Below are 20,201 nucleotides of genomic sequence, written 5' to 3'. Positions count from 1 at the left end.
ACGCCACGCTCGTGTGAGTGAGGCCTAACTGACAAGAAATATGATGTCCACATTGGTAAAACCTCTTCTTAGATTGCAGCTCACCCTATAATTGTCACGGGGGCCAACAGAGTATGGTGTGGACCCATTGTGTTGCTAATAGATGTGGCATAGGTCTAAACTAGGAGTCTACAAGATAACTACGTGTTCACACTTTATTCTCTGTGCGGAGATGTGGACTTGGCTGCTAGTATCCCCAGCTGAGGTACAATAAAAGCAGACAGAATGCAGAGTTCAGTATAGCGTAGGTCAGGGCTGGTGGCAGAGGGTCGCTATGGGTAACAGGCAAGTGATCAAATGAGGCAGCAATCCGGAATGGTCGAATTTAAGGCAAGAGGTCAGTAGCAGGTAATTCAAATATACAACATGCAGGCTATGACTTGCAAGCTAGTGAAGAACATAATAAGCGAGGATCCCTTTTATACCCAGGAAAGCTGGGTGGAATTGCTGGCATGCGCTGCTCCTTTAAGGAAGGGAGAGTCAGTGCACGCACTAGGAGTTACAGAAGCCAGGCCAGGTGGTGAGCGTGAACGACGTGGGAGGCAGCCAGCAGCAGAGATCAGAGGGGCAGCGCCGGCCTGAAGCTAGAAGATGAGGGTGGTGGCCATTAGAATAATTAGATAAGTGTATAATTAATAAGCGTTCCTTCAAGATAGAAGTATTCAAAGCTGTGCTTGACTGGGAACATTAGGTAATGAGGATCCAGACAGGGCATTCCTTTATCAGGTACTGATTACTGATGGTACTTAATCTCTTAACGACAGGCTGCGTACGTGGCAGCCGTTAAGGGGAAGTATGGAGCGGGCTCATGGGCTAAGCTCGCTCCATACTTAGTGGGTAACAACTGTGTACAGGGCGGATTCTAGCTTTTCTGCTGCCTGAGGCAAAAATTTATTTGGCGCCCCCCAGATCTTAATTGACATCCCCCTGGCTGTTCTACATCACTGCCAGCTGCCTCCAACTCTTGCGGATGCATCGTTGCCTTGTACTCCCCTTGCATGCGTGGTGCAGAGATGAAGCCGGGCAGAGTACACCTCGTTGCAGAGTGCGTGCTCATGGAGTACAAGGCAATGGCGCAACTGAGAACATTGGAGGAGACTGGTAGTGATGTAGAACAGCCAGGAGTGATCTCAAGCTTGGAAAGGTGGGTTTGGAATCAGGACTGTGTGACTCTTCAGGATAGCGGCACCTCCCCATGACCCTTTTATACAGTAATAAGCATACAGAACTCACTGTTTTAAAAGTTGATTTTAGAGATTTTGCTGCATCTAAAAAAAACATACAAAGAAATGTTTGGAAATATTGTCAGGTCATGTATTACCGCATGGTGGCGGTTCAAGGGGTTAAGACTACCTGACAGGCTCCTATTAAAGGGGTTACCCAGGGACCAAAAATTGCATTGCTGTAATATATTTACAGTTAGGTTCAGATTTATTTGGACAACAAACACAAGCTTTGGCATTTTAGCTGTTTACCAAAACATATTGAATATACAGTTATATAATCAATATGGGCTTAAAGTGCAGACTCTCAGCTTTAATTTGAGGTTATTCACATCCTAATTTGAGGAAGGGTTTAGGAATTACAGCTCTTTAATATGTAGCTGCCTCTTTTTACAAGGGAACAAAGGTAATTGGACAATTACCGTATTTTTCGGACTATAAGACGCAGTTTTTAGCAAGAATATCTTGCTAAAAAGTCCCTGCATCTTATAGTCAGCAGTCAGGGGACCCGGCAGTGCCAGGCCCCCTGACCGCTCCTTACTTAACCCCTTCCCGACCCATGATGTGCCAGCACATCATGGAGCGGGAAGGGGATGATGTATGGAGCGGGCTCACACGCTGAGCTCGCTCAATACACTGCAGGTGTCAGCTTCTGACACACTGCACTAACGGCTAGGAACAGTGATGGCGCTGTTTCTGGCCGTTTAACTAGTTAAATGCCGCGGTCAATAGCGACCACAGCATTTATAGTGGTTTTCCCATGAAGAACATTTATGTCCACAGTATATGTCATAAATGTCAGATAGATGCGGGTCCCACTTCTGGGACCCGCATCTATCTCTAGAACGGGGCCCCCTAAGCCCCGTTCTATCTTACCCGGCTCCGCTGTCTTCCGGCCTCTTTCTGCTTACATGGTCGAGTTACGGAAACAGCGTAACTCGCTGAGCTACGCAGTTTCCTTAACTCCCATAGAACTGAATAGTAGTTACGGAAACAGCGTAGCATGCTACCCTGCTTCGGTAACTGCCATTCACTACTATGGGAGTTACGGAAATAGCGTAGCTCAGCGAGTTATGCGGTTTCCGTAGCTCATCCATGTATTGCAGTGTATTGTACCAGCGATCTAATAATCGCTGGTTCATGTCCCCTAGGGGAAGTAATAAAATGTGTAAAAAAAAAGAAAAAAATTTTCAGGTGTGTCAAAAAAAATTTAAAGTTAAAAAAAACAACCATTTCCCATTTTTTTCCCCAAGCACAATGTAAAACTAAAGAAATTGGTATCGCTGCATCCGTAAATGTCCGAAACTATTACAATATAGCATTATTTGACTCAAACAGTGAACGGTGTAAAAAAATATAAATTTAAAACCCCAGAATCGTTGCCTTTTAGTCACCATAGCGCTAAAAAGAATGAAATAAAAAGTGATAAAAAAATCGTATGTACCAAAAAATGGTGCTAATAAAAACTAAAGGTCGTTCCACAAAAAATAAGCCCTTACACCACTCAAATGATGGAAAAATATAATTTATGGCTCTCAGAATGTGGGGAAACTGAACAATTTTTATTTTTTTTAACCAATAGTTTTTTCTTTGTAAAAGAAGTAAAATATAAAAATTTTTCCTATTTTCTGTTGTCTAAAACCTGGGTGCGTCTTATAGTCCAAAAAATACGGTATCTCAAAAGCTATTTAATGGGCTGCATGGGCTATTCTCTCGTTAATCCATCATCAATTAAGCAGGTAAAAGGTCTGGAGTTGATTCCAGGTGTGGCATTTGCATTCGGAAGCTGTTGCTGTGAACCCACAACATGAGGTCAAAGGAGCTCTCAATGCAAGTGAACAGACCATTGATAGGCTGAAAAAAATTAAGAAATCCATTAGAGAGGTAGCACAAATGCTAGGAGTGGCCAATTCAACTGTTTGGTACAGTCTTGAAAAAAAGAGCTCACTAGTGATCTCGTGAACTCCAAAAGGCCTGGACGTCCACGGAAGACAACAGTGGTGGATGGTCGCAGAATCCTTTCCATGGTGAAGAAAAACCCCTTCACGACATCTACCCAAGTGAAGAACACTCTCCTAGAAGTAGGTGTATCAGTATCTAAGTCTACCATAAAGAGAAGACTTCATGAGAGCAAATACAAGGGGTTCACCACAAGGTGCACACTATTAATCAGCCTCAAAAATAGAAAGGCCAGATTAGACTTTGCCAAACAACATTAAAGAAGCCAGCCCAGTTCTGGAACAGCATTCTTTGGACAGAGGAAACTAAGAACAACCTGTACAAGAGTGATGGGAGGAAGAAAATATGGAGAAAGCTTGGAACGGCTCATGATCCAAAGCACACCACATCCTCTGTAAAACATGGTGGAAGCAGTGTGATGGCATGGGCATGCATGGCTGCCAAAGGCACTGGGTCACTAGTGTTTATTGATGATGTGACTGAAGACGGAAGCCGGATGATTTCTGAAGTGGATGAAGTGTTCAGGAATATACTTTCTGCTCAGATTCAACCAAATTCAGCAAGGTTGATTGGACGTCACTTCACAGTACAGATGGACAATGACCGAAAACATACTGTGAAAGCAACCCAAGTGTTTTTTAAGGCAAAGAAGTGGAATATTCTGCAATGGCCAAGTCCATCTCCAGATCTCAACCTGATCGAGCATGCATTTCACTTGCTTAGGACAAAACTTAAGGCAGAAGACCCACAAACAAGCAACAACTGAAGAACGCTGCAGTAAAGGCCTGGCAAAGCATCACAAAGGAGGAAACCCAGTGTTTGGTGATATCCATGGGTTCCAGACTTCAGGCAGTCATTGCCTGCAAAGGATTCTCTACAAAAGTATTAAAAAAAACAAAAAAACGTTTTATTTATGGTAAATTGGTAATGTTAATTTATCCAATTACTTTTATGACCCTGAAATGAGGAGGCTGTGTAGAAAAATGTGTGCAATTCCTAAACGTTTCACAGGATATTTTTGTTCAACCCCTTGAATTAAACCTGAAAGTCTACACTTCAATTGCATCTCGGTTATGCAGAGCCAAAATCATGAAGATTGTGTCACTATCCAAATAATTCTGGACCTAACTGTATGTGAAACGAAGTAACTTACTAATGTACTTTAATTTAAAATTCTGTACCAAGTCGTGCAGTTCAAACCTAGTGAATTGATCCCGGAAGTCCTGGAGCTTTTCTACTAATGATGACGTGCCGACACGGCCGCATGTGACTGAGTAATGGTTCATGGCGGCGTGTTACCAAGAACATGACTGCAAGGGGCAGTCACATCAGCTGATGCTCTGCTCGGGAACTCCAGTGATAGGAAACCCCTGAAGTCACTGACTGTATATGGACAGTGATGTCGGGAGCTGTGCTGGAGTCCCCGGGCCGAGCATCAGCTGATGCTCTGCCTGGGGACTCCAGCACTTTTGCCACTGTCCCAGTCACTGACCATATAAATCGGGCGTTTTTGCCCCGAATTACGTCCGAAAATAGCGCCTCAATAGCGCTGACAAACATCTGCCCATTGAAAGCAATGGGCAGACGTTTGTCTGTTCACACGAGGCGTAATTTACGCGCCGCTGTCAAATGACGGCGCGTAAATAGACGCCCGCGTCAAAGAAGTGACCTGTCACTTCTTTGGCCGTAATTGGAGCCGTTATTCATTGACTCCAATGAATAGCATTGCCAATTACGTCCGTAATTGACGCAGCGTTCAAGCGCCCTCACATGCCGGTACGGCTGAAATTACGGGGATGTTTTCAGGCTGAAACATCCCCGTAATTTCAGCCATTACCGACGCCCTCGTGTGAACATACCCTCAAGCTGAACTTCTAGAGCAGAAAAGACCTGTTGTTTGAACATTTATCTGAGCAAAGAAGAAAGGAACCTCATGAGCCTGCCTGTACTCCATGATGCTGCTAAATCCAGCCTGCCTGTACAATACTTTCACTGCAAGTTCATCTAAGTAAAGTAAGTTGGATTTTTTAAGTTAACCCCCGGTTTCTCTGGATTCATTTACTGGGGAGGGAAGAGATCAGCTTCAGTGCATCCACCCCTTCACCTCTCCATATCTGTGGAATTTGTTATATTCTGGCCTGGGTTACCATCACAGCCCTGCATCCACACAGGAGCCCATCGCAAGATTACATATATATATAACTGGATTCACAACAAACCTATCCAAGTTCTATTTCCCTTTGACCTCCTTACCCTGCACCAGACTTGGGAGCAGTATCTGAAGTAGTCACCGTGGAGGGGTAGTTACACCCGCCAGCCCATCTCCGTGACAAGTGTCGGCTGATCCTCAATCCTTACTCCCAGTTCTGGGATACTGCACTACTCTATCTGTTGCAGCAACGCATGGTGGCCACTGCCACCGCAGCACCGCTCCTGCAGAAGGAGCAACCCAGAGGCCCAAAAGCACCCATGCCACTGTTGTGGTGCTGTGGGGTAGCATCTGTTACACTTGTGGGGGGACGTGGCCCAGAGCCAAGGAGGCTTGGCACAGCCTGATAGCATGAGTGCTTTTGGGCCCCTGTGTTGCTCCCTCTGCAGGAGCGGTGCTGCGGTGGCAGTGGCCACTATACGGTACTGTAACCGATAGAGTAGGGACCCACTTTGAAAGAGGTCGCCGTGAAGTGGCAAGTGGGCTTATACAGTTTGATCAAAATGTTAACAAAGAACCTCACGTTCATGTTTATAAATTATGCCTAGCGGCTCAGATCAACGTATATATTGTGGCTGTGTGGTCCATGTCTAGTTTCTCACAATGCTGATTTTATATATATCATCTTAGCTCTCCAAAAAACTGGAATAAAAAGTGATCAAAGAGTCACGTGTACCCCAAAATGGTATCCATAAAAACTACCGCTTGCTCCGCAACAATAAACACTCACATCGCTCAATCGAAAAAAGAACCATAAAAAAAGTTATGGCTCTCCAAAATATGGTGACACAAAACAATATTTTTTTTTAGCAAATAGTTTTTCATAAATGTGGTAAAACTTAAAAAAATATACATTTGGTATTGCCGTAATCGTATCAACGAAAGCCCATAAAAAATGGCGTAATCGCTGTTTTTTGACCATTTCACCCCACAAATATTTTTTTTTACGTTTCCCAGTACATTATGCGGTACAATAAATAGTGCCATACAAAACTACAACTTGTCCCACAAAAAACAAACCCTCATATGGCTATGTCGACGAAAAAATAAAGTTATGGCTTTTGGAAGGCAGGGAGGAAAAAAGTAAAATGAATAAACAAAGATTAGCTGTGTTAAGGGGTAAAAAAAAAATATCTAAAAAATCCTTTTACGTTAAATAATACTTTACAAAAGCTTTGCGTTGTCCTTTTTATATACCTAAAAGTATAAATGTTTCATCACCACGATTATGCATTTGTGACTGATAGTTTCGGTGTTTCACCCAAACTATCGGTAACAAAAATACATTTATCAAACATACTAATCTTCTTCACAAGGCTTCTTTCGGCAGTGTCCACACAGTCATATTTCATCCAATTACTGGTATTTAGCTCGATACTAATGTACAGTATGTGCTGGTTGTTTTAACTCAGAACAGTTCTTTACCTCCAAAGCAACACAGAAAAATAAGGCTATGTTCACACCTGTGCCGATGTGTACCATTGTTCAGCTCAGTCAGAGGAGCAGAACATAGGAATAATGAAAGCAGCGGTTCTGGTGTACAACAGACACCGCCGGCAGCCAAAGGAACCCATTGAATTTAATAGGTTCAGTCGCGGTGTCCGTGATTTTACCAGAGACAATAGCGTAGCATGCTGCGCTATTGTCTCTGGTAATCTCAGCCGTCTCTGCGACGGAGGCCCCTAACAGAGCCTCCAACGCAGATGTGAACAAGGCCTAAGAAGCAAGATTGAGAATCGTGGTAATGTACTGAATGGTTGAAACGGTGCTCAGCCAGGATCTTAAGTGCAGCAGCTTTCCTGACTGACAACTGAAGACTTTTATTCCCTCTTCCAGGTGAAACAAGAAGTGGGAGATGTTAACATCCTCATAAATAATGCTGGCGTTGTGTTCTGTGCCGACCTGCTGTCACTAGAGGATAGTCAGATTCAGAAGATATTCGACGTTAATGTGCTTGCTCACTTTTGGGTAAGTGGAACTGTCTTATAGGCAAATGTTTATAACTGGACTATGTCATATTTAATTCATATTATAATAGATTACAGTCCAGTAATCAATTTTATCTGCACATATCAAATACTAGTTATATATTTCAATTGAAAGTTGCAGTATTTATATAAACATTTGGTAAAGACCAAATGGCAAAACAAGGCTAACACCACACAATACCCAACTATAAAGTGGCACATTATAGTCATTAATTTTCACACTTCCTAGAATCAGCAATTATCGTCTATGCACATTATAGGTTATAATTGTCTGATTGTTGAGGGCCCCACCACTGGAACCCATATCGCGAGATTGGAGGTCCCAAAACCCCTGTTTCTCATCACTGCTTGACCGTAATCCCATAGAAATTGATTGGAGCCGTAGGTGCATGCTCGACCGTCGCTCCATTCAAACTCCTCCTCACTGTGGGGGGTGCAATGAGGAGAAATAGGGGCTCAGAACCCTCGTTCTTGCAATTAGTGGGAGTCCCAGCGTTGGGGCCCCCCAGGGATCAGACAATTATCCCCTATCCTGTGGATAAGGGATAATTGTCGATTCCGGTACAACCCTTAAAGCAAATGTTCCAAAGCCACTGTGGTTATGAGCGATTTATCTAATCTTCAAACAGCAAGCCAGCAACTGTGTATCTACTTCTGCAAGACCAGGCTTGGTACTGTAAGAGCTCATGCACACGACCCTTGGTTTTCTTTGTCCTATCCATTTTTTTTGTTGCGGTTAGCATACAGAACCATTCATTTCTATGGGGCCATGCGCACATCTGTTTTTTTTGCGGATACGTGTGTCCGTTTTGCAAATTATAGAACAGGACCTATTCTTGTCAGTGTTTACCATCTGTCGACTCTCACCCATTCCAGTGTACGGATCTGCCAATAAAAAACAGAGCAACCAGAAGCCGCTAGGCTCCATGTTTAGCCGCTCTGCAAATCAGAAACGGTCGTGTGCATGATGCTTTAATATGTGAGCTATGTTTACTATTGTTTTGTACTTCTAAATATTCTTCTTGTTAAACTAGACTACGCGAGCATTCCTGCCATCAATGATGAGGAAAAACCATGGGCACATTGTAACTATTGCTTCATCAGCTGGACTTTTTGGAGTCCCATTTTTGGTGGATTATTGGTATGATTTTACAACGTATTTCCACAACTAACAATATTCCAGGGTCTAATCACACATTGCAAAAAAATGCAATTTAACCCTACCGTGTGAATAGACCCTATAGGAACCAAGTCAGTTAGTAATGTAAACCATGTTTGTACAATAATTAGTTATAATTAAAATTACAAATTAAAACCTGTAATATGATATACTGTATTACTGTGGCATGTCAGAAGATGGGATTAAGGACTGTTTTTTTAATTTTTTGTTTTTTTTAGTCCTCTTATTCAGGAAGAGTTCTGATCTGTTCTATACAAATTGTTACCCATTAGTGGGGGCAGTGCAGAAATGACACAAGCATTCTTCATAGCTACGTGGATTTGTTAACTTAATGTATTTACTTTTAAAAAAATTATGTTTTTGTAAAACATAATTTTCACCACATCTGTTTTAACACTTAAAAGAAAAAAAAACGCCTCTGCTTTATCAATTTCATTCACTCGGATTACCCTTTTCAGCTCTACTAAGTTTGCTGCAGTCGGATACCATAAAGCACTGACTGCTGAGCTCTCAGCACTACAGATGTCAGGAATAAAAACAACGTGTCTTTGTCCTGTTTTCGTGGATACTGGTTTTGTTAAAAATCCAACTACAAGGTAAAAACCCTGTTTATAGACGTGTTGTGATGTTAAATGGACATTGACCATGGCAATATCTCACTGTATCTAAAATGCAATGTCCTAGCTTGCTCTATGGTCACATGATAGATTATTACATCTAGTAGTAGGGAAAAGTGGAGGAGCTGCTAAACCAATGAGGTCACTCATTTTATTTTCCAAATAGCTTTTCAGAAATGAGAGCTGAAATGTGATTGGTTGTTATGGGCAATTGCCCCCTTGCACTAGTTTTGATCAATCTCCCCCAATGTGAATACGACATTGGGTCACAATAAAGATGCGTGACACAGTACTGTTGCCCGAGATTAAAACTCCAATAAAAGCACATAACGACTATGAATGTCACATGACTCAAGTAGTGCAAAAGCTGCACCGCCTGACACATGGCTGAAGTGACGTGGCTTAATAAGGGGTAACATTTTGTGCCTCAAATTATATGTAGAACTGTAGCCAACTAACTATATATTACTATATTTAGAATAATGTGAAACCCCACCAATAGAGATGGAATACTGCTGCAATAAGTTATAAATGCTCCCTATTTTTATCATTTACAATTGCATATTCTAAAGTGATTCTCTGACTGACATTGTGTTGAAAATGAAAATGAGCAGTTTGTGTTGTTAAATCCCAAGATGCATGTGATGTGTTCTTTCTCCTGGGTCCTTCTCCAAGAAGGCGCAGGGACATGACTTTTGAAGAAACATGGCAAACATTGAGAGAGAAGGAGAGAAGATAGCTAGGAAGTGTCTGAGTGACCAAAAACATTACCCATGTACTACAAAATGACTGACAATGGTAGAAAGAATATAGAAGAAAGGAGTTTCTTCAGAACATGGATACAGCCTTGGAGAATAGGAGAATTTATTATTTGGTCAGGACATGCTTCAATAGAACTTCTCAGCTCTAACGTATAAAACATTTTGTTTATTTCAGATTTGCCCCAGTGCTACTACCTGAAAATGTAGTCAAGACTTTGATAGATGGTGTTTTAACTAATAAGAAGATGATTTATATCCCACCTTATGTGTCGCTGTCAGGCATATTGGAATTGTAAGTATACTGTATAAATGATAGCTCTGTTCAAAACGGTAACAATATTATTTGTTTTCAATTTACCTACTAGAGTAAGGCTTTCCTCACATCTGCGTTAGAGTTTTCCATTGTTCTGCTCCGTCATTGGCTCCGTCGCATGTGATAACGTAGTTCCCAAATGTAGATCGACACTAATATGGCCGGAGACAATACAGATCAGACAGTATCTGCCATCTGTAGAGGTCTGAGCTAAACCCAGCCCCCATGGTTTATTTTATTCTTGTTCTGTTTCCATGCAAATAATAAGACCGTAAATAATATGAGACAGTACTTTGGAAGATATGTGGTGAGATTACATAATTTTGGCAGCAATCGATCTTTCACAATTCTTGAAACAAAACATGTTGTTCTCCCATCCTGCTACTCCTCTGTGTTCTTAACCCCTTAATGACTGGGCCTGAAAAGACCTTAATGACCAGCTCAATTTTTCTGTTTTTGCCTCTCTGCGTTTCAGCAGCCATAACTTTTTTATTTTTTCATTGACGTGGCTGTATGAGGCCTTGTTTTATGCGAGAGAAATAGTATTTTTTTTTTCCCCCAGTTTGGGGGTAAAAAAAAAAAATTTTACGGCGTGAATATAGGAAAAAGCGATTCTCTGAATAGTTTTTTTTGTTTATTTTTTATCCCGTTCACGTTTCACGCTAAATAACTCATTAGATTAATTCTTCAGGTTATTATGGTCGTGTAGATACCTAATATGCGTAGGTTTTTTGTTTTTATTTAGTGTAGGGGCAATAAAATGTATTTAATGGAAAATAAAGACTCTTTTTGTGACTTTTTTTATTTATTTATTTGTTTTGTTACTTTTTTTTTTTAATCCCATCAAGGGATAACTTTATTTGTAACTTTATTTTTTACTTGTAATGTATTAGCATACTTCTGTACGCTAATACATTACACTGTGTGCCCGAACAGCAGGCACATGGAACAGACAGCCCTGGGGTCCTTTGTAGGTCCCCAGGGCTGACTGCAGAGGGATTCCCCATTGTTTGATCGCATCACTGGAATCCCGGTGATGCGATCAAAGAGGGGAATTCCCTTTGATCTTGCCGCGGTCAAGGACCGCGGTAATCAAAGGGTTAAACAGCTGGGGTCCGAATGTGTGCCGACCCCAGCTGTGTTCAGGAGGCTGCTCTAAGATCAGGAGCTGTTAGTAACAGCTCCTGCTTAGAGGATGAGTGCTCACACGAGCGCTCATTAGCCTGATCTGCAGCGACGCCAAAAGACGTCTCTGTAGATTAAGCACCCGCACCGCCTGACGTCAAAAGACAGTGGGCGGTCGGGAAGGTGTTAAACTTTTAATTCTTGCAAAATTATAACCAACTCCCCATCCCTCATGTATACAAAGTCCAGATGTTATTGAATTAACTCTTACACTAACAATTACACCTCTCTTTTTATTATTTTGCTTGAAGCCTAACTAGCCTCCCTCTTAGGGGGGATTCACACGAACGTGTATTCGGTCCGTGCGGGCCGCGTGGTTTTCACGCGCCACGCAAAGACCAATACAAGTCTATGGGGCAGTACAGACAGTCCGTGCTTTTTGCGCAGCGTTTGTCTGCTGCGCAAAAAACGCGACAGGTTCAATATCTCCGCGTATTTCGCGCATCACGCACCCATTGAAGTCAATGGGTGCGTGAAAACCACGCAGGTCGCACGGAAGTACTTCCGTGCAAACCGACTGAAAAAGCGCACCAGCTGTCAAAAGGATGAATGTAAACAGAAAAGCACCACGTGCTTTTCTGTTTCCAAACATCCAAATGGAGTGTCTTTGAGATGAGCGAACCCGGACAATCGAACCGAACTTCACCGGGTTCGGCCGAACTCGTTTTGGCCGAACCCGGCAAAAAAAATTCCGGTACGCGACGTCAGGAGATAGTCACTGTCCAGGGTGCTGAAAGAGTTAAACTGTTTCAGCACCATGGACAGTGACTACCGATCCCAATAAACATGAACCTGTGAAAAAAAACGAAGTTCTCACTTACCGATAACTCCCGGCTTCTTCCTCCAGTCTGACCTCCCGGGATGACAATTCAGTCCAAGTGACAGCTCCAGCCAATCACAGGCCAAGCACAGGCTGCAGCGGTCACATGGACTGCCGCGTCATCCAGGGAGGTGGGGCCCGATGTCAAGAGAGGCGCGTCACCAAGGACGCGTCACCAAGGACACGTCACCAAGGCAACGGCCGGGAAGTTCTCGGTAAGTACGAACTTTTTCTTTTTTTTTAACAGATTTCTGTATATTGTGTTCGGCATTCACTGTCGAGGGTGCTGAAAGAGTTACTGCCGATCAGTTAGCTCTTTCAGCACCTTGGACAGTGACGGGCGTCGACTAGCCTCATCTCTGTGATGGCGGCTGCGCGAAAATCACGCAGCCGCGCATCATACACGGATGACACACGCAGCTGTCAAATGGTTTTTGCGCGCGCAAAACGCTGCGTTGTTTGCGCGCGCAAAAACGCAACGTCCGTCTGTATCTGCCCTTATACTGAGAAATCTTGAAGACTCGCCCCACCTACACAAGGTTTAGGGATACTAATCCCCATAAATTTGCCACAACACATGGAAAATTACAGCTATACCCCCTATGCCTTGAAACCAATTAAGAGGATTTAAAGAGGCTCTGTCACCAGATTATCAAATCCCTATCTCCTATTGCATGTGATGGGCGCTGCAATGTAGATAACAGTAACGTTTTTTTTGTGGGGTTTTTTTGCAAAACGATAATTTTTGGCCAAGTTATGAGCAATTTTATATTTATGCAAATGAGCTTTGAAATGGACAACTGGGCGTGTTTTTTTTTTCGTATTTCCAACTGGGCGTGTATTGTGGTTTTTAAAAACTGGGCGTGTTTACTTGTTTTACTAACTGGGCGTTGTGAATAGAAGTGTATGATGCTGACAAATCAGCATCATACACTTCTCATCGTTCCCACCCAGCTTCTTTCACTAAAGATACACAGCATGACGTCACCCACAGGTCCTTCAACCTTGTCGTCGGACAAAGAAGATACATCGGCTGAAAGGCGTCCAAAAGGTTAATATGCTCGTCTCTTCCCCAAACTGGCAAGAAGGGAAAAAGTCAAAAGAGGTGCAAAGTCTGCTATAAGAGGGCGATAAGGGATGACACAATATATCAATGTGACACGTGTCCCGAAAAACCAGAGCTCTGTATGAAAGAGTGTATTAAAATTTATCATACATCCCTTGGTTTATAATTTACCCCAATTTTACTTACCCTGATGCACTCCACACAGCTTATCCCTCCTCGTCTTTCCCCTCTGGGCCCTGCTGAGTGCACAGGCAGCTGATAACAGCCACATTGAGGGTATTGCCATACCCGGGAGAACCCACATTACAGTTTATGGGGTGTAGGTCTCCGGTCAAAATGCTCACTACACCTCTAGATGAATGCCTTAATGGTGTAATTTTTAAAACGGGGTCACTTCTTGTGGGTTTCAACTGTACTGGTACCTCAGGGGCTTCTGCATACATGACTTTGCACTAGAAAATCCCCAGTAGGCCAATTGGTGGTCCTTTCCTTCTGAGCCCTCCCATGGGCCCAAACGGCAGTTTATCACCACAAATGGGGTACTGCCGCACTCAGGACAAATTGGGCAACAGAATGGGGTATTTTGTTTCTTGTGAAAATAAGAAATTTTCAGCCAAAACGACATATTATTTGAAAAAAATAATTTTGTTTTCATTCCTAGCCCAATTCAAATAAGTTCTGTGAAAAAACTATGGGGTCAAAATGGTCACAACACCCATAAATGAATTCCTTGATGGGTGTAGTTTCCAAAATGGGGTCATTTGTGGTTGCTTTCTATTGCTTTGATACCTCTGGGGCTCTGCAAATGCGACATGGCACCCGAAAACCAATCTAGCAAAATCTGGACTCCAAAGAACAAATAGCGCTCCTTTCCTTCTGAGCCCTCCCATGGGCCCAAACGGCAGTTTATCACCACAAATGGGGTATTGCCGCACTCAGAAGAAATTGGGCAACAAAATTTAGTATTTTGTTCCCTGTGAAAATAAGACATTTTGATCACAAATGACATTTTGTTGGAAAAAATGACATTTTTTTCATTTCACAGCCCAATTCAAATACGTGCTGTGAAAAAACTGTGCGGTCAAAATAGTAACAACAACCATAAATGAATTCCTTGAGGGGTCTAGTTTCCAAAATGGGGTCACTATTGGGGGATTCCTACTGTTTTGGCACCTCAACACCTTTTCAAACCTGGCATGCTGCCTAAAATATATTCTAATAAAAAAAGAGGACTCAAAATGCACTAGGTACTTCTTTGCTTCTAGGGCTTGTGTTTTATTCCACGAGCGCACTAGAGACACATGTGGGACATTTCTAAAAACTGCAGAATCTGGACAATACATATTTAGTAGTGTTTCTCTGGTAAAACCTTCTGTGTTACAGAATTTTTTTTTATAAAATTGAAATTCAGCAAGAAAAATGAAATTTGCAAATTTCACCTCCACTTTGCTTTTAATTCCTGTGAAATGCCTGAAGGGTTGAAAAACTTTCTAAATGCTGTTTTTAATACTTTGAGGGTCTAGTTTTTAAAATGGGGTTTCTAATACATAGGCCCCTCAAAGCCACTTCAGAACTCAAGAGGTACCTTAAAAAAAAGGCTTTTGAAATTTTCTTAAAAATATGAGAAATTGCTGTTTATGTTCTAAGCCTTGTAACGTCCGAGACAAATAAAAGAATGTTCAAAAAACGATGCCAATCTAAAGTAGACATATGGGAAATGTGAACTAGTAACTATTTTGGGTGGTATAACCGTCTGTTTTACAAGCAGATGCATTTCAATTCTGAAAAATGCTATTTTTTCACAATTTTCTCTAAATTTTGCAATTTTTCACCAATAAACACTGAATATATCGACCAAATTTTACCACGAACATGAAGCCCAATGTCTCACAAGAAAACAATCTCAGAATCGCTTGGGTAGGTTTAAGCATTCCGACGTTATTACCACATAAAGTGAAATATGTCAGATTTGAAAAATGGGCTGTGAGCCTTAAGGCCAAAACTAGGATGCGTCCTTAAGGGGTTAGTGTAACCTGTATTAAAAAGAGCATAATCTAATACTATGTCCGTAACTTTGTCTTTTAACACAGCACAAACCACTACGGCTCGGATACAGGGTGGGGTATCTCTTGCCACCACATCTAGTTGGGTTGAGTAATAAGCCAAAGGACCATGCAGTATCCACTCTCTGCAGTATTCTAGGAGTCCAAAGAATGTTCTCAGATCCCTTATATTAGAAGGCTCTAGATCCTGGGAAATAGCTTTCTTTCGTTCAGGAGTAATGTGCTTTCTTTTGCTGAGAAATGCAGTGTCCTAGGAAAATTACTTTGGTTTTAGCCACTTGTAGCGTCTCTCTGGAAGCTTTTCACCCTTCATTCTGTAGGAACAGAAGAGAAGACAAAGTTTTATTTAAGCAAATTTCCTTGCTTAATGTACATAAGAGCAAATCATCCACATATTGCAGTAATTGTGTATCTTTATTTTCAGGATACCAGGAGAGTAATATTAGTCCCATTGCTTCTGAAAACTCTGAAGGGAAAGTAGCACCACCTTGCGGCAAGCGGGTCCAACAATACTGCTTTCCCTCATGAGTGAATGCTAGCAAAAGCTGGCTTTCCTCATCAACTGGCACTGAAAAGAAAGCGTTTACCAAATCTATGACAGTGAAATACTTTGAACTTGGAGGAATTTGATTTAGCAAAGTATGAGGACTTGGTACTATAAGAGCATCGATAACCATCAATTTGTTAAGTTGCCCTAAATCCTGTAACATCCTATATGCCTGTACCTTCCCTAGTTCCTGTTTCTTTTTTACAGAAAAAAGTGGCGTATTCTAAGGGGATCGATATTCCCTTACACATCTTTAAATGTTCTTCCAATTGAGTTGTAATTGCAGCTTTCTGCTCTTTGCTCAGTGGATTTTGTTTTATTCTAATTGGTACAGTTCCTGGTTGCAATTTAATCTTAACCGGTGTTACTTTAAAGAGGCTCTGTCACCAGATTATAAATGCCCTATCTCCTACATAATCTGATCGGCGCTGTAATGTAGATAACAGCAGTGGTTTTTATTTTGAAAAACGATCATTTTTGAGCAAGTTATGAGCAATTTTAGATTTCGTTTCTTAATGCCCAACTGGGCGTGTTTTTACTTTTGACCAAGTGGGTGTTGTAAAGAAGTGTATGAGGCTGACCAATCAGTGACCAATCAGCGTCATACACTTCTCATTGTTCCAGCCCAGCTTCTTTCTCTGCACAATCACACTGTGCTGTGGATCATACTGGGCTGGAACAATGAGAAGTGTATGTCACTGATTGGTCAGCCTCATACACTTCTTTACAACACCCACTTGGTTAAAATTAAAAACACACCCAGTTGGGCATTAAGAAACTAAAATCTAATATTGCTCATAACTTGCTCAAAAATGATCGTTTTTCAAAATAAAAACCACTGCTGTTATCTACATTCCAGCGCCGATCAGATTATGTAGGAGATACGGCATATATAATCTGGTGACAGAGCCTCTTTAAGTAAACCTAAATCAGTCTTATCCTTTACCCATAATGAGGAAGGTACTTGGGACAACATTTGGTCTACTTCCTCATCGACTGCTTCTGTATTACACTATCAATAATTAAGACACATCATCATTGTCATGGTAGTCATGAAAGTTTCTGGAAGTGATCTTGTTAGGGACACTCCTTTCTTTCCAAACCATTAAGTCGCATTTATTGCTGCTAATATGTCAGCTCCTAACTGATAGTTGCCCAGTCAATCTGACACTAAAAGTTGTGCACATACTTCCGTAGTGTCTGCAAGACGTATCCTTAGGGGCTTGGTCTGTTTCGTGATACGTTGTTTCCCCCTAACCCAGTCCCTGTTATTTTAGTATCCATCAAAAATTGCAAAGGGACATCCTTTGTTTTTATAATGGTCCGGCTCGCCCCCGTGTCTACTAGAAAGTTAATATCTTTCCCATGAGGTAGTGTAGATTTAACTGCAGGTTTAAGTCCTGGTTGTAGCGGGACCATAATGACGGGGGCACCTTGGTGGCTTCCTTTTTCCTAGTCTGAGTCATTGTGAGTCTGTGCTGCGTCAACCACCTGCACTTGAGCTTGTGTTCTAATCTTCTGTCTAGAGGTACAATCTCTTTTCATGTGACCCTTGCCTCCACACCCAAAACACAGTCCCTTCTTTCTGTATTCTTCTACATTAATTCTTCCAGTTCTCTGTTTGATCTCAGTGCCTCTTATTTCAGGTGCAGTATTGTAGCGTCCATGGGCGCAGACCGTCGTGTTTACTTACCCGCCAGCGGCCACAGCCATGGATGTGTGAGCACTGTCTCGTATCTCCTTCCCAGAAATGCCAGCGCTCACTTCTGGTCCGCTGTGTCCCATAGGGTGTGCACGCACGCTCGTGCCCGACCTTAAAGGGCCAGCACGCGCACATGGGAATCCTCATCAATTAGCCCATGATCCCCTGGACTATAAGAAGGGCCCTGCCCCTTTGCTCTTTGCCTGAGCATTTTTAGTATTCCCATGTCAGTCTTGCAAATGGTCCCTTAGTGTTATCCTGTTCCGTTGTTTCCCGTGCCCTGTTATCTGTATCCTGTTCTGTGTCCTTGTTCCTGAGCCTGTTCATGTTGGAGTCGTGTCCTTCTGCATCTGCTGTCATCTGCCACATCCAGTGTCATCTGCCACATCCAGTGTTATCTGCCACGTCTGGCACAACCTGCTGCACCTGCTATCATCCGCCACGTCTAGCGCAACCTGATGCACCCACCTCCATCCGTGCTAAAGTCTCGGCCACTGTCTGGACTATTCAGGTACCCTAGAGCGGGACTTTGTATTGATTGGGTGCTCTGTTGCATGGCCAGCTGCCTCCCCGCTATGGTGGTGTGGCCTAGTGGGTCCACATACCCACAGACAGTGACAAGTATTTACATTGAGAAGGGTTGATATTGACGTCATAATGAGCACAATAGATTGTTTCTGTATTTTCTTCTGTTTCCTTTTATTATTTTGTTCCTCAATACTCCTTACCACTACAAGTAACTGCTCTACAGGGGTAAACATGCATTCTGGACGGATCATCATTAATTCTGTTCTGAGATCCTCTCTTAACCCATTAATGAAACAAGTTCTTAATATGCAAGGATCTTTGCTAGAAGCAGTACGTATATCAAAATCCTGAAATCCTCAAATATGCTTGTTAAATTGGCATAATATTTATCCACTGGTTCTTCAACTCCCTGAAAAGCCTCAGGTAATCCTGTGGACAACTCATTTGCAAGATTCTTTGCTAATACCTAGAGTCTCTGAACAAATGCTTGACCAGTTTGTTTGTTTTCTGCTCTTCCACTTCTGCCACTTCCTCCGCTCCCTCTATTTCTACCTTTTTTACCTTAATGACTAAAGGTGGGCCTGCAGATATAGCACACAATGAAGCCAAATCACTCCAGGTAGCTTCATAGTTTTGACATATTCTCTCCACTCCCCTAAAGAAACCCATCGGGTTCTAGTATTGGTCTGGTAACTCCCTTGCCATTATTAACTGATCACTACTACTCCATGGTTTATACCAGGTTGTGGTTTCTATTCTAGCCAGTTGTCCATCCCCAGGACCTGTTATAACTGGGAATGCCTCTTGGTAAGGAGTGGTAGGTGGTTGCCTACTCGTATTGCATTTTGAGCAATATTGTGTAATATCAATTCTATGAGTATCTCCCCACGCAAAAACCCATGTGTTTGATCTCAATGCCCTTTCCCTATTTTCACAGTTTGCTTGCAAATTGGAATTTGCAATGCACTATGCATCTCGAGGATCCTTGTATAGGCGCATTTTCATTATGGGTTCATTAGAATTTGCACCCATTGTTGGTGTCGAAATAGAGCCCATCCCTAAACTGTTAAAGGGAATGTGTTGCCAGCAAAACATGATTTTTTTTTTTTTAGTTAAACAATTAGTGTATAGGTGATTAAACACTGTTCTAATTTTTTTTTTTTTTTCACGAGTCAGGAAATGTTATAAATTGGATTCAATTGGATTCTAATTTATAATATTTCCCATTGCTGGTCACTAGATGGAGCCATTCCCAAAATTGCAGCATTGCATGTGGTAAAGCAACCACATTGCTTTATGCTGCAAAATTGGGTAAAAAGCCCTCGCTCTAGTGAGCTCTCAGCATCCCCCCCTCCTTTATCCTGGCTAGTGCCGGGATAAACGAGGGGATTGAAAGGTCTAACCTCCTACACTGTGTGTCGCCATTTTTTGAGCTAACACACAGTGTAGAAGGTTTACATACAGTAGTAAACACACACTGAACACAAACATACATAGAAATCCCTTACCTGCTCCAGTCGCCGCCGCTCCCTCTGGTCCATCCGCTCCGTCTGCTGCCGCTGCTCCATGTGCACAAGTCCGGAAACCGCGACCGGAAGTAGTAATCTTACTGTCCGGCCGCGACTTCCGGTCCACAGGAAAATGGCGCCGGACGGCGCGCATTTCAAATTGAACTGTGTGGGAGCGGCGCATGCTCCGTTCCCACACAGCGGCGTACATGTTAGTGGATGGAACTGGCCCCGTTCGCAGTCCCTATGGGACTGGAGCTGCCGTATTCCATGTCTGTATGTGTCGTTAATCGACACATACAGAAATGGAAAAAAAAATGGCAGCCCCCATAGGGAAGAAGAAGTGTAAAAATAAGAAAAAGTAACACACAAACACACAAATTAATACAAACGTTTTTAATAAAGCACTAACATCTTTAACATATTAAAAAAAAAATTGTGGTAACACTGTTCCTTTAAGTAAAGAGCACTGAGATTCTCCACCTGTTTTTAG

At 42.3% G+C, this 20,201-nt stretch overlaps 2 protein-coding genes across 4 annotated transcripts in view; one reads left to right on the top strand and one right to left on the bottom strand.

The window, feature by feature from the left end:
• LOC142758968 (UDP-glucuronosyltransferase 2A2-like) overlaps positions 1-10,505 on the bottom strand; it is a 279,898-nt gene extending 269,393 nt beyond the window's left edge. The window contains exon 1 of one of the 3 annotated variants that reach the window (XM_075860758.1): positions 10,335-10,505. The gene's annotated coding sequence lies outside the window, so the exon portion shown is untranslated. The remainder of the gene's footprint in view (positions 1-10,334) is intronic. The other 2 variants (XM_075860761.1, XM_075860775.1) reach the window with 2 other exon arrangements.
• Positions 1-20,201, top strand: part of LOC142759006 (17-beta-hydroxysteroid dehydrogenase 13-like) — an 82,175-nt gene that overhangs the window by 46,307 nt on the left and 15,667 nt on the right. Inside the window, exons 3-6 of the mRNA XM_075860795.1 lie at positions 7,267-7,398; positions 8,453-8,559; positions 9,057-9,194; positions 10,152-10,268. Of these exons, the coding sequence (XP_075716910.1) occupies positions 7,267-7,398; positions 8,453-8,559; positions 9,057-9,194; positions 10,152-10,268 (494 nt within the window). The remainder of the gene's footprint in view (positions 1-7,266; positions 7,399-8,452; positions 8,560-9,056; positions 9,195-10,151; positions 10,269-20,201) is intronic.

This window comes from Rhinoderma darwinii, chromosome 1 (assembly GCF_050947455.1).
Source record: "Rhinoderma darwinii isolate aRhiDar2 chromosome 1, aRhiDar2.hap1, whole genome shotgun sequence".
NCBI lineage: Eukaryota > Metazoa > Chordata > Amphibia > Anura > Rhinodermatidae > Rhinoderma > Rhinoderma darwinii.
Note: the sequence above shows the minus strand (reverse complement) of the source record. Positions and strands in the feature narration are given on the sequence as shown.